General features: G+C 39.4%; 1 protein-coding gene across 2 annotated transcripts in view; it reads right to left on the reverse strand.

Moving 5' to 3' along the window:
* Window positions 1-12,541, reverse strand: part of PKHD1 (PKHD1 ciliary IPT domain containing fibrocystin/polyductin) — a 494,443-nt gene that overhangs the window by 285,037 nt on the left and 196,865 nt on the right. For both annotated transcript variants that reach the window (XM_045498517.1, XM_045498518.1), the window contains exons 38-43: window positions 11,124-11,334; window positions 10,569-10,726; window positions 8,128-8,319; window positions 4,696-4,821; window positions 1,726-1,782; window positions 1,255-1,385 (exon numbers count right to left, since the gene is read on the reverse strand). In XM_045498517.1, coding sequence (XP_045354473.1) covers window positions 1,255-1,385; window positions 1,726-1,782; window positions 4,696-4,821; window positions 8,128-8,319; window positions 10,569-10,726; window positions 11,124-11,334 — 875 coding nt within the window. The remainder of the gene's footprint in view (window positions 1-1,254; window positions 1,386-1,725; window positions 1,783-4,695; window positions 4,822-8,127; window positions 8,320-10,568; window positions 10,727-11,123; window positions 11,335-12,541) is intronic.

Raw genomic sequence — 12,541 nt, forward strand, 5'->3', positions numbered from 1 at the left:
AAAGTAATTAAGAACAGATGATCAGAGAGACAGAGACAGAAGTGCATTATCTGGGTTCCTCAGAAATCTGGCACAATTGTCATGACGCAATAGATGCTCAGATGAGTGTCCTAGAAGACTGAGAGGCCCTTAACCCTTTGGGACATGATCCACAGGACAGAATCATTAAAAGGGGAAATGAGGGGCGCCTGGTAGCTCACTCGTTTGAACAGCCAACTCTCGATTTGGCTCAGGTCATGATCTCTCAGTTTGTGAGTTCGAGCTCTGTGTCTGGCTCTGCACTGGCAGCAAGAAGCCTGCTTGGGATCCTCTGTCTCCCTCTGTCTCTCTGCCTCTCCCCTGCTCACTCCCTCAAAATAAAAAAAAATAAACTTTAAAAAAAATTAATAAAGGCAAAACTAAATGGCCTTCCCTCCTACTCTGATGTAATTCTTCATTCGTGGACCTATGGTTAAACTGTACTCTAAAAAATTAATTTCTCAGAGTTTAGGGAGAAATTTGCCAAGAAAAAGTAACATTAAGTTGTACTAAATAATAGGATAAAAAAGGTCATCAGAGTGTGCTTTATTTGTCTTGGAATCTGATGTGATCTCATATACCTCATGAATTTGCTGACCCTCGGTTCTGAATACTCTTAAAGGGTAACAATATATGGGGCACCTGGGTGGCTCAGTCAGTAAAGCATCTGACTTTTGATTTTGGCTCAGGTCATAATCTCACTGTTCATGGGAATTGAGCCCCACATTGGGCTCTGTGCTGATAGCGTGTAGCCTGCTTTGGATTCTCTCTCTCTCTGCCCCTCCCCTGCTCATGCTCCCTCCCTCACTCTCTTTCTCAAAACAAATAAACATTCCAAAAGAGCAACAATATGAACACATTAATACAGGAAGATAATGAAGATTTAATGAGAAATTATTATTGGAATTCAGACAAAAATCAGCAACCACAGCAGACAACTCAGGAAGATATTGTAGTTTGCATTAATCAAAAGGACCAGAAAGTAACCAACATCTACTTTGTTTTGCTACCTATAGATATTGCTTCAAAGAGTGTTCACAGGAATTCTGAGAGAAATGATTACGTTTATTCTAAAGCACTTGTTTACCATAAAAATCATTAAGTTGTTTCTTGATACTAGTGTGCAACAAGTAAACACTTTCTACCATTCTACCACTGCCACCACTCCAAATAACTTTCGGAGTTAATTTTATGGCCTCTCAGCTCTGAGCTTCCTGGGAGAACTACAGATCTTACCTCGACAACGTTGGTGGGATTGCGAATATAGATACCAGATGGCGTCAACATTTCAGGACTGGAGAGTCCTTCGGTGCCAGAAACACTGATGATCACATTGTTTCTTATTATATTTCCCTGTACTGGCCAGGCTAATTTAAGAAAAGACAAATCAAACCCAGGGGAGTCACAAACATAATTAAAATTTACATAACTCGTTGGTCTTGCTTCTACTAATGCACGTTATGGTTTACATAATGCATACATAAATATACATGCATATATATATGCATATATATGCATAAATATATATATGCATATATATATAATATACATATACATATATATATAATATACATATACATATATATATAAAATATTCAGTATGTTTCACAAATTAAGGTACCTAACATTTTGCCATCAGGCCCGTCTATCAAATACATGACAACTTAAGCATGATGTAATGGATTTAAAAGCACTTTACATATTTACCAATTTTTCTTTCAGAAGTAGCCTCCCAAGAGGTATATCTTCTGTCCATGTCTGTACCTGAGAACAAAAGGTCATGTTACTTCACTCAGCACATTTCATGCCCCCCAGAAAACCGAGGGATATGGCAACGCTAGTTCTTATTCCGGGTGCGCCTTATTTTAAATTTGTTTTTATGTTTTTAATCTATGAACCATACAAAGAGAAACAGATTATACAGGCTTTTTAGTTCTAGAGTATTGTAGTGAATCAGAAGTTCATCTAAAAAAAATACCGAAGAAACAGATGTAATGTTTCACCTCTTAGGAAGAGTTTAAGTGTCTCCATGATCAAATGCCACATGTCCATGTGTCAGCTCCAGCCCCTCCCCTAGCTGTTCAAATTGGCTACCAACTATTCTGCAGGCTACACTCTTCCCCTGGAAGATGTAGAATGTTCTGGAACAACAGGCTGGACAGTACCTGGGACCCTCATGCCTAAACCAATGAAGTTTGGAATAGAAGAGAATGAAAGAGCATGGGCCATGCTATAGAGAACGATTAGCCATGTATGCGACATCAGTAAAGAGCAGCCCACAGACCCTTCTCCTCACTAGGTATTTAGGTATTTGACTCCCCGTTTTCATGAATCTGAGTTTGCAAACTCATTTTGCATGAAATCGAGTACTTTATAATACACTAATAAACAAACATTCTAATTTCATCGCCTGCAGTATAATAGATGTCCAGAGCCTCTAATTCACAATAAACATTAAGGGCTAAATTAAATTCCTCCTGCAGGTTTTCTTCTTGCCTAGTTAATGTCTATTCCAAGTAACTGTTTTCTGCTAAATTAATATCGTTAGGGTACCTTCCTGCACTTCTGCTCCAGGTTTCAGCAAACGTTTCCCCTCACACAGACAAAAGTAAGAATAGACAAAGTCAATCCTACATCTGTTATTTTAACTGCCCTGTAGCTGTCCTTTCCCATTCAAAAGATTTTCCTGCACGTGATTGCCACTATTATCCTTAGCTCTTTGTCTTTTAGAGCTGGAGTTTGTTTTAAAGCAAATTTATATGATCCATATTTTCTCACTCAACAGTTTCCCTCTCAGGATTAGGACATTATAGCTTTTTTTCTTGACAGATCATTCTTAAATGAAACACATACATGTCCCCACTGATGGTATCACAGAATTAATTTAAATATAAAATACTATTTAACAAATCCAGTTAGAGGCTCACTTTCATTGAAACCTCTGATTTGCTTTTGTATTCCAATATATTCAAAGACCCTTTGTTTATTAATTAATTCATTTCTTTCAACAAATAGACCTACAATGCACTAGTTAATGTGCTAAATGCTAAGGAAACAATGTTCACATGAAAGCTGGTGATACAAATAGACATTAATCATATGATTAGAAACATGGTAGGTAATAATTTTAAATCAATAAATAATGATTGGGACTAAAAGAGCTTAAATAGAGGGACTTGACTTAGGAGTGTGGGAGAGAAAACTTTATAGGAGGACAATGAGCAGAGGGAAAAGCTTGTGTAAAAGCCCTGAGACAAAAAAAAAAAAAAAAAAAAAAGTGGTCTTTTGAAAGAATTAAAGTAAAATAGGGTAGCTAGAATACAAAGGAATAGAAAAAGAGCAGGACAAGTTTACAAATATTAATATAGGTGAAATCATGGAGGGAGTCTTCTTTTTTAATTTTTTTTAATGTTCACTCATTTTTTTTTTAAATTTTTTTTTTCAACGTTTATTTATTTTTGGGACAGAGAGAGATAGAGCATGAACGGGGGAGGGTCAGAGAGAGGGAGACACAGAATTGGAAGCAGGCTCCAGGCTCTGAGCTGCCAGCACAGAGCCCGACGCGGGGCTCGAACTCACGGACCGCGAGATCGTGACCTGGCTGAAGTCGGACGCTTAACCGACTGCGCCACCCAGGCGCCCCTAATGTTCACTCATTTTTGAGAGAGAGGCAGAGACAGAACATGAGCAGGGGAGGAGCAGAGAGAGAGGGAGACACAGAATCTGAAGCAGGCTCCAGGCTCTGAGCTGTCAGCACAGAGCCCAACACAGGGCTCAGACTTATGAGCAGGGAGATCATGACCAGAGCCAAAGTGCAACACTTAACCAACTAAGCTACCCAGGCACTCCACGGAGGGAATCTTCTAAGCCAGGTTAAGGATTTAGGACTGTAATCTAAGAGCAATAAGAAATTCTTAAAGATTTTTAAGGATGAGTGATATGATGCAATTTGAGTTTTCTAAGAATACTTCTGGGTTCTGCAAGGGGAATAAACTTTAGGAGAAAAAATGGATACAAGTGATGAAGCAGAGGTTTCTGAAATATGAGCTTCTTTAACAAGCCTAAGGAGCAGCTGAGAACAGAATTCAGGATTTTTAACTCCATGTCCAACATCAAGGTTTAACATACCGTGAGACTTTACAGAGATTTATTTACATGGCTTTGAATTATTGTGGAAATTGTGGACAGTAAATTTGAAAACCTCTCATTTCATATTTATTAAACCTGAATCGAAAGGTCACCTTTAAAAGATCAGTTTCTCATTGGTAAAGTTTAGGAAGCTAATTACTGATGGATAAATTGAAATTCAGAATTTTAAATTTAATTTTTTTATTATTTCAGACAGAGAGAGTGCAAGTAGGAGGGAGGGACACAGAGACAGGGAGACACAGAATCTGAATCCCAGACTCTGCTTGTGAGCACAATCTGAGTTGTCAGCCCAGAGCCCAATGCAAGGCTTAAACTCGGGAATGGCAAGACCATGACCTAAGTCAAAGTCAGACACTAAGCCTACAGAGCCACCCAGGCTCCCCTGAAATTCAGAATTTTAAACTATGGCCTATTTGTACTGATCAGAGGCTATTTTATAGATTAGGAATTCAAATTTTGGGAAAATTCCTTTTGAAAAAGAATTTATCCTACTCAGGAATGCCAAAATTAAACAAGCTCATCACTTACCCACAAGCAGGGCATGGCCTAAAATATTGTAGAATGTATTACTGTCCACCTTCAGGCCCAAGGTCCTTGACATGCTGAGGCCTCTACTGAAAGAGCTCCACACTGTGCAGCCCTGGATATAGGAATCTGAACAAGAAAGAGTAAGGCAAACATTTGAAATAAATCCTGATGGCTCCTCAGATTCTGAAGATCATTTTCAAATCAAACTATTATATAACTAAGAACATTTGCCCACACAATAATGAAACTCAGGAAATGAGGAGTTGGAAGGAGAAACCAAATCAAGTAAACAGGCCAATGAGCCTCAAACATACCAGAGATAAGGAAGGTGGAATCCAAGAGTCAGATGTTAGAGAGAAAACCATCTGAGAAAGATACAGTATGGCCAAACTACCAAAGAACACATAGCTGTCAAGATTTCCAATTGGCCACCATCGTTGGTATCAATCCTCATCACAATAAGGCAGACAATGACTAGAGAGAAGCCAAGGACAATGTGAAGAATATTCCTAAAGGACCAAACCTGATCTTTGATAATCACATCTTCCCTGAGGAGATACACTCATTATTTCTTCAAGCTGTGACATAATTTTTTTAACTTGCCAGGCAATAATATCCTTGGCCCAAGAAAGGCAGAGATTCTTATTCCAAAATGGAAGCAAAGTCAGAGGTTAACCTGAGGATCATGATTCTCACATTGGAATGTGGTAGCTTTATGAAAGCAAAAGGGAAATACCTCTACTATGCTAAAACAAATAGACATTTATTAAAATCATTACATCAGCTCCATGGGTATATTTCATGTACCCCCCTGCTCAATCAAGTTATGTCAACTGAATCAGTCAATGAACAAACAGTTAATGACTATCAACATATTTCAGGAATTGGGCCTTGTGCTGAAGACATACAGATGAATGAAACTAATTCTGTATTTGTGTAACTTCATTCCAGTATAGAAAACTTACATTAAAACAATAATGGCTAATTAAAGGATAAACCCTGATAAAGGAGTTTTGTATTATTTCCACGTAGTGGAAGATATTGTATAAACATCAAATGTTTGAAGTACTGAAAAAATTACTTTGGTTTACAAGATAATTTGACTTTTAAATTGGAGCTCTCCAGGGCCGCCTGGGTGGCTCAGTCAGTTAAGCATCTGACCCAGCTCAGGTCATGATCTCAAGGTTCATGAGCTTGAGCCCTAAGTAGGGTTATGTGCTGATAGCCCAGAGCCTGAAGCTTGCTTTGGATTCTATGTCTCCCTCTTTCTCTGCCCCCGCCCCCTGCTTGTGCATGCACGCGCTCTCACTCTCTCAAAAGTAAATAAACATTTAAAGGAGTAAATAAAAATAAATAAATTGGAGCTATCCAGAAAATTCTCAACTATGTTACCATAGACACTGAGCTTTCACATTCCCCTCCATCTGGGCTCCTCTCGTGCCAGGTACGCTCACATCACTCACCAATAAGTTAACCCATCCACCTCTGTAGGCAACTGCCTGCTGCAGACTTTTCCTGAGTCTGGATCGCTATTGTACCATTCATTTAATATAGGCCAGCCAATCTGAACAACCAGTAAGTACTAATGTGTTTTTAGAGCTATTATACGTGGAATTTAGGGACTGGTAAACCTGTAAAAGTAGCAAGGATTACAACACCCTCTAACTCTAGTGGCTGGGAGCAACTGGCTACACAGGGTACAAGGGCCTTCAGGGCATGAAACAATAAAAGATTCTTTGGCAAGCACGCCAGAAGTTTCTAACCTCTGGGTTAATATGATAACCCCTCCCAGGAAAGTCAACTGCACTTCAACGGAGACCCATAGGGGATAATGTATTAATTCAGTGACTTTCAAACTTTTAAGGCACTGAACACTTTTCAAATAAAACCAAATTTAAGGGGCCCCTGGGTGACTCAGTTGGTTAAGCATCCGACTTCAGCTCAGGTTATGATCTTATGGCTCCTGAGTTCAAGCCCCATGTCAGGCTCTGTGCTAACAGCTCAGCTTCAGATTCTGTGTCTCTATCTCTCTGCACCTCCCCACTCATGCTGTCTCTCTCTGTCTCAAAAACATTAAATTTTTTTCAAATAGATAAAAGTGTAGCTATTCTGAAGTAGGTTGGAGGAGGCAGATTGATTTTTGAGCAAGGAAGATTTTGATTATGTTCAATTGATACTTCATATGTGACTGCAACCCTGACTTATACTGGAGCTGGTGCCCCATCAAACTTTCTGAAGCATTATAAGCACCAGGAGATCAAAGAACCAGAGAGTAGTGCACAAAGATACTGATCATCCCAGGGCGCTAGGGAAGGAGCCATGTTAGAAACCATCTCCCTAAATATCAAAAATAAATAATATAGAAAAGATTTGGCAAATTAGGATAAATAGAGGTCCTTGGTTTGCATATGATTTCAGGTGAATAAAGAAAAAAAATGCTGCAGGTGTCAGGATTCTGCCCTCAATGCTTACTTGAGCTCAATGATTACTTTGTTATTGCCTGTTGAAATCTTAGCATCTCTCAAGGCCCACATGAACCACCACGTATGCCCTGATAATCTTTGTCAGACATTACCCTCAGAACACCATCCCTTTTCAAGAAAAGCAAAGCTTGAATGTGTCAGTGTTAGAGGTGCTGGGGAGGGTAACTCAGAATGAGAGCTGCTATCTTGAAAACTTCGCATCTCTGGATCTCTGCATATTAGCTTCTGATATTGCCTTGAATACTCCTATGTCTCTCCAACTTTGGTTTCACTACCTTTATCTACATCTGGTCATATTCTTCCTTTCTGGTTCTGATTCTGTTTTTCACCTAGTTGTTCTTATCTGCATTTGATGCTTCCTGTTCCCTTCTTATGTCTTTAGATCTGGCCAAGATCTGCACCCATCTGCCTGCTCAATGGGCCCAGGGAAACTACCTGGTCCTCAGCCCACTCACTCCCACTTTTCCAAGCAGAAGATTCTCTGAGTTAGGACCGTTTCACATGGAAATGCTTTCTGCTGCGCCTGGGCTCTCATAAAAGTGATTATGTGTACTATTTAATATCAGTTTGCCTGCAATCACAAAGCTAGTAAATGACAGAGGTAGGATTCAAGATGTGGTTAGCTCCTTGTCTATTCTACCTATAGTGATGTTTCTCAAAGTGTACTCCACAGACTACTTTTTCTAGAATCACAAGGTTTGCTTGTTAAAAATTCAGATTGCTAGGCCTAGCTTACACCAGAATTTTTCAGGACAGAGTCTCTAACTCTAAATTTTAGTAAACTCCCAAAATAATTTTTGTTAGGCATACTAAAATTAGAGAACCACAGGTCTAGAGTATAATTATCCATCTTTGAACCTCCCATGTACCCTGAATGTAGAGGCTTGAACACGGAAGAAGAGAGGAAAAAAAAAAAAGAAGAAGAAGTCATAGACCTGGACCCGCTTACCTCTCAGAGCTCCCACCAGAGTCAGTGAGCTCAGTTGCCGATGGAAGGCTTGCCCCAAGTCCCGGAACTGCACTCCCTTCAACTGGACCCGACTGGGCTCCTCTGGGAAAGACTGAACAATGACTCTGGCCCCCATATCCCTGGATCCCAGCATCTTCTCACTCTTGGAATATAAACAGTCTTGTAAATTACCTGAAACACAGAATGAAGTCAGGGGGACCTGAAGCATGTGCAACATGCTTCCAGACAAATCATCTAGTAGGAAAGGTACCGTTGGTGCAAAGGACAAACGATTATTGTTTGTTTCATTTAATAATCTTATTCCCCTTTTACTTTGATTTTCCTCTTTGGATTATTAATTAAAACATCCAACAACTAGGACATGATGTTGCCTTCACTCTATTATTTCCAGAAGCCCCCAAATCAATCACCTTAATTACTGTCACAAAGAGGTTGACTATGACCCACAAACCCAACCTAAATAGATGCTTATTTCAATCCAAAAGATCCCCTGGAGGGAGCATGCAATAAAATGACCTTCTCGTGGTTGATAATTGTAGGGAAGAAATGTGAGCGCTGAATGTAATCACAGCTCTTTTTAGTCTTATGCTGTCCAATGGGGTTTCCCCTTTATTTTGTTGCTTTGCAGTTTGGGGACTTAGCAATAATACCACTGCAGAAATGGCACAGGTCTCCAGAGAAGTAACTGAGTGACATCCTCCCCACCTGCACCCTCAATACCTCCTTCCCAGCTCCTTCCCTAGTGAAGATAACAAATTGCAACACCATAATGCACTCAGGGTACCACTGCAACAGGGTATTGTGGCCTCAGGATCCAGGATACCTTCTGTTGACGCGTGGCATTTGGTGGCATGAACTAACCTCAGAATGGGTACAAAATCACCTTCTGAAATATTTCTTCATTATTCATATTAATAAACCAAAATGCTACAAATAAAAAATGATGTACCATTCCACAGTGAATAATTTGCTAACACCCAGGAATAAACATATAAGAGGTAAGCGAAGAGGTGTTTCATTTTTGTATGCTTTACCACAATTTTGATTATTATGTCAGTGATCCATAATTTTTTGAGTGACTAGGTCTCATATTATTTATTTGGCTACCTTGTTTCCTCACCTAAGCCCCACACAAAGAAAGGCAAGAAAGGCGAGTGATATGTTACTTTTTTTAATGAATGTCTATGAATTTGTTTTATTTTAAGACTTTTGTAATAACATTTAAGAGTTGTGAAATTGGGGATTTTTCCATTAGGAGCCAACAGAACTAAAATGGCCCAAACCTAAAAGTATCATCTCTCTAGCAGCATAATCAAAGGTAATGTTTTGGACAATATGGTCTGAGAATACCTGTATGAGAACTACCAAAATGGTTTGAACAGAAGGCAGATTCCATTTCAGAAGACTTGTTAAAGCTGGCAGTCACTGGATTCTAATCCACTGTATCCAAACCTTTTTCAGAATGACATGTTTGAGAGCTAGGTGACTGGGATGGTGAAGGGTGGACTCAAGGTCCCTCTCACCCAACCACATTTCAATATTACACCCACATGCATCTATATGTAGACATGACACAAATCTTAATTCCAGCCATGACACTTCTTTCAGGCTCCAGACACTACCAGGGCACCTCTACTCAGATCCTGGCCTGGCATCTGTCTTGACATGTACAAAATTAAAGTCATGATCTGCAGCCTTCCACTCCAAAACCTGTTCCTGTTCCCATCTCACTAAATAGCCTCATCATCCATCCAGAGCTCATGCCTGGAAGTCATCCTTGACACCCACACCATCCTAAACCAAAGTTGACAAATGAGATCTTCACAACATGTGAAAGCCTCATAATCTACAGCCTGGGAAACCAAAACATAACCTACTAAACTAACCATCCCTGAAATAGATGTTTAATAGGCACATCAGTGTGATTCAGTGCCTGTTATTCTTCTAGAAGATAAATTGACTTTTCAACCACTTACTTAAAGTATGTGGTAGTTCACTCAAAAAACAAACTCCAAAAGTGGGGGTGAGGGGAAACAGAAGAGCCCTATTAGTCTAATCAGTAACAATGTGCTGCCTGTGTCTGTGACTCTGGCATTAAACTGTTTTCCTGAGAATTTCAGAAGGGGTCTGGAATCAGAGTTAAGATTTCTGGCAAAAATGTTTGTTTTTTTTTCCAGAATATTTTTGCCCCAGAGAAATAATTTCACAAGTGGAAACTATTCTCTACCTCTTTCACTAGGTTGCGGAAGGCAGGAGAAGAAATGACAATTTACCAAGACCATTCTGAATTAGAGAATATTATGAATATGCAAAGACTAAGGGTTTATTCCATTTTGAAAGAAGTCAACAATACTACATATCATTTGACAGTAAGAACATTCTTTCTCACTCATTGACTTTTCAACAAAATACTTCTCTACCTTCTGAACCACTGGCCTCCTGGCATGAAGCAAGGTGCTTCATCCTCTCAGTAGTGAGATTTCCTCGTATGGTAACACTCCTGCTGAGCAGCGCCACTGTGACCTTTAAAATAAGGCGTCCTCCAGCCACCCAACTCTCTGTGAAGTTGTGAGAATATCTGAAGAGGGGGGAAAAAAAAGAAAAAGACACATCTGAAGATACTACTCCAAATTTTATTAGGAATTGTAAGCCAGTAGATTAGCATCTCTGTTTGGGAGTCTATTTCCTTAGAAGCTCAGATACAGAAGAGTGAACTATGGGCACAAGTATGTGAAAATTAGGAATTCTGCAGATGATTGCACCATAACGCAAAAGCTCTAGAGTCTTCCAAGAGAAACGTATTTAAGAAATCTAAATCTTTCAAACATTTCATACTTTATAATTTTCTTATCAAAACATCTAGCAATATTTAATGTAAAAAATACATCACTGAAAGACAAATAAGTGTCCAGACACCAACACAGTTAAGACTTCATCTTCTTATATCTAAACAGAGCCGAGCTGATATTCAGTACCTCAACGGTGATCTCAGATAGAGGTCTGTAGTGTGTACAGTGTCCACAATGACCATCTCTTCAATGGGTTTTGCACCTTTGACACCTATTCCACTGATGATAACCACTTCATCCCCAGAGTGCCAGTCCACAGCATCTTCCAGAGCCAACACTTTGTCACTGGCATAGGCAGCTGCTCGAAGATGGGTGACAGTTACTTCTGGTAGCGAACCTAAAGTCAAACAAGGAAAACTTATCTAGACATTTTGATAGTTAATAGGAATTTGCTAGTATTCAGCCCAAGAATTCTGTAAAACAAGAATCCAGGAAGGCAAACGTCAGGCTTGATGAGCACTGATGCTTTTGGATATTAGGTTTCTCTTCTGTCACATGTTGTAATAAAAATCACACAGGATTGAACATGACATGGGGTGAAAAACAGAGGAATTGGAGTCAGCCTAAACTTACAATCGAATCATAGTTTTGCCATGTTCTAACCAAGGGTAATATACTCAAGGACGGGCCCCAGTTTCCTCAGCTGCAAAGCAGAAGTAGCAAGATCTTTCCACATAAGGTGTTAGGAGAACTAAATGAGATAACTATGAAGCATCTAGCTTGGATCTTCAAATAAGAGATCTAAAACATACTTTAGTCTTTTCATTCCCTGCATCATGCTGTTTTGAAAATGAAATTTAACCACCTCTTTCTTATTACAAATAAAAACAAATGGGTATTAGACTCTGAATATAAAAGTTCATAACAAGTCTCTAATCTGAAGACTTCAGTGCAACTTACAAATAGGGTTAGGAGAGCACTGATTCACGATTACCTTGGATTGGTTGTCCTAAGCCTTGATGATTTAAATGACCCCTTCCAATTCTGAACTGGCTGTATCCAAGATGGATTTGCAAAGCAAAGTGGAATATGGGGGAACTTGAGACTCTAGATTTCTTGGTTTGTATGAGGCTCCAGGGCATCCATCCGACCTTCCCTATGCCAGTACGCTCCTCCCTAACGATCAAAGACTCAAGAAGGTAGTCTGTCTCATATTTTACTCTGACCTTTTCCAACAAGGGTCAAAGCAAAGACTTTTTTCAAGCCATTACCTGAAGCAACACTTCAGAAAACACGTGGCTTACTCCCAACTCCTCCTCCTTTCCTCAGTACATTTCCTTCCTCCTTTGCAATAGATCATAATTTACCTTTAGCCCATAGCAACTTACTGTCCTCCCTTGTTGCACTAAAGTAAAATAATAATGCTTGAATCTCCAACTACAGAGGTAGCCGACAATAAATCATTTTCAAATTATTTTAAACTTCCCTCTTTATTTGTGTCTGTGTGTGCCCAGGCACATGTCTAGGCTTGGAAAGGTCCTTAGGTTAATGATGTAATTTCTGAGGTTTACTTGGGCAATAATTTTATCTTGAAATTATTTACA

The sequence above is a fragment of the Leopardus geoffroyi genome, chromosome B2 (assembly GCF_018350155.1).
Source record: "Leopardus geoffroyi isolate Oge1 chromosome B2, O.geoffroyi_Oge1_pat1.0, whole genome shotgun sequence".
In the NCBI taxonomy this organism is placed as follows: Eukaryota; Metazoa; Chordata; class Mammalia; order Carnivora; family Felidae; genus Leopardus; species Leopardus geoffroyi.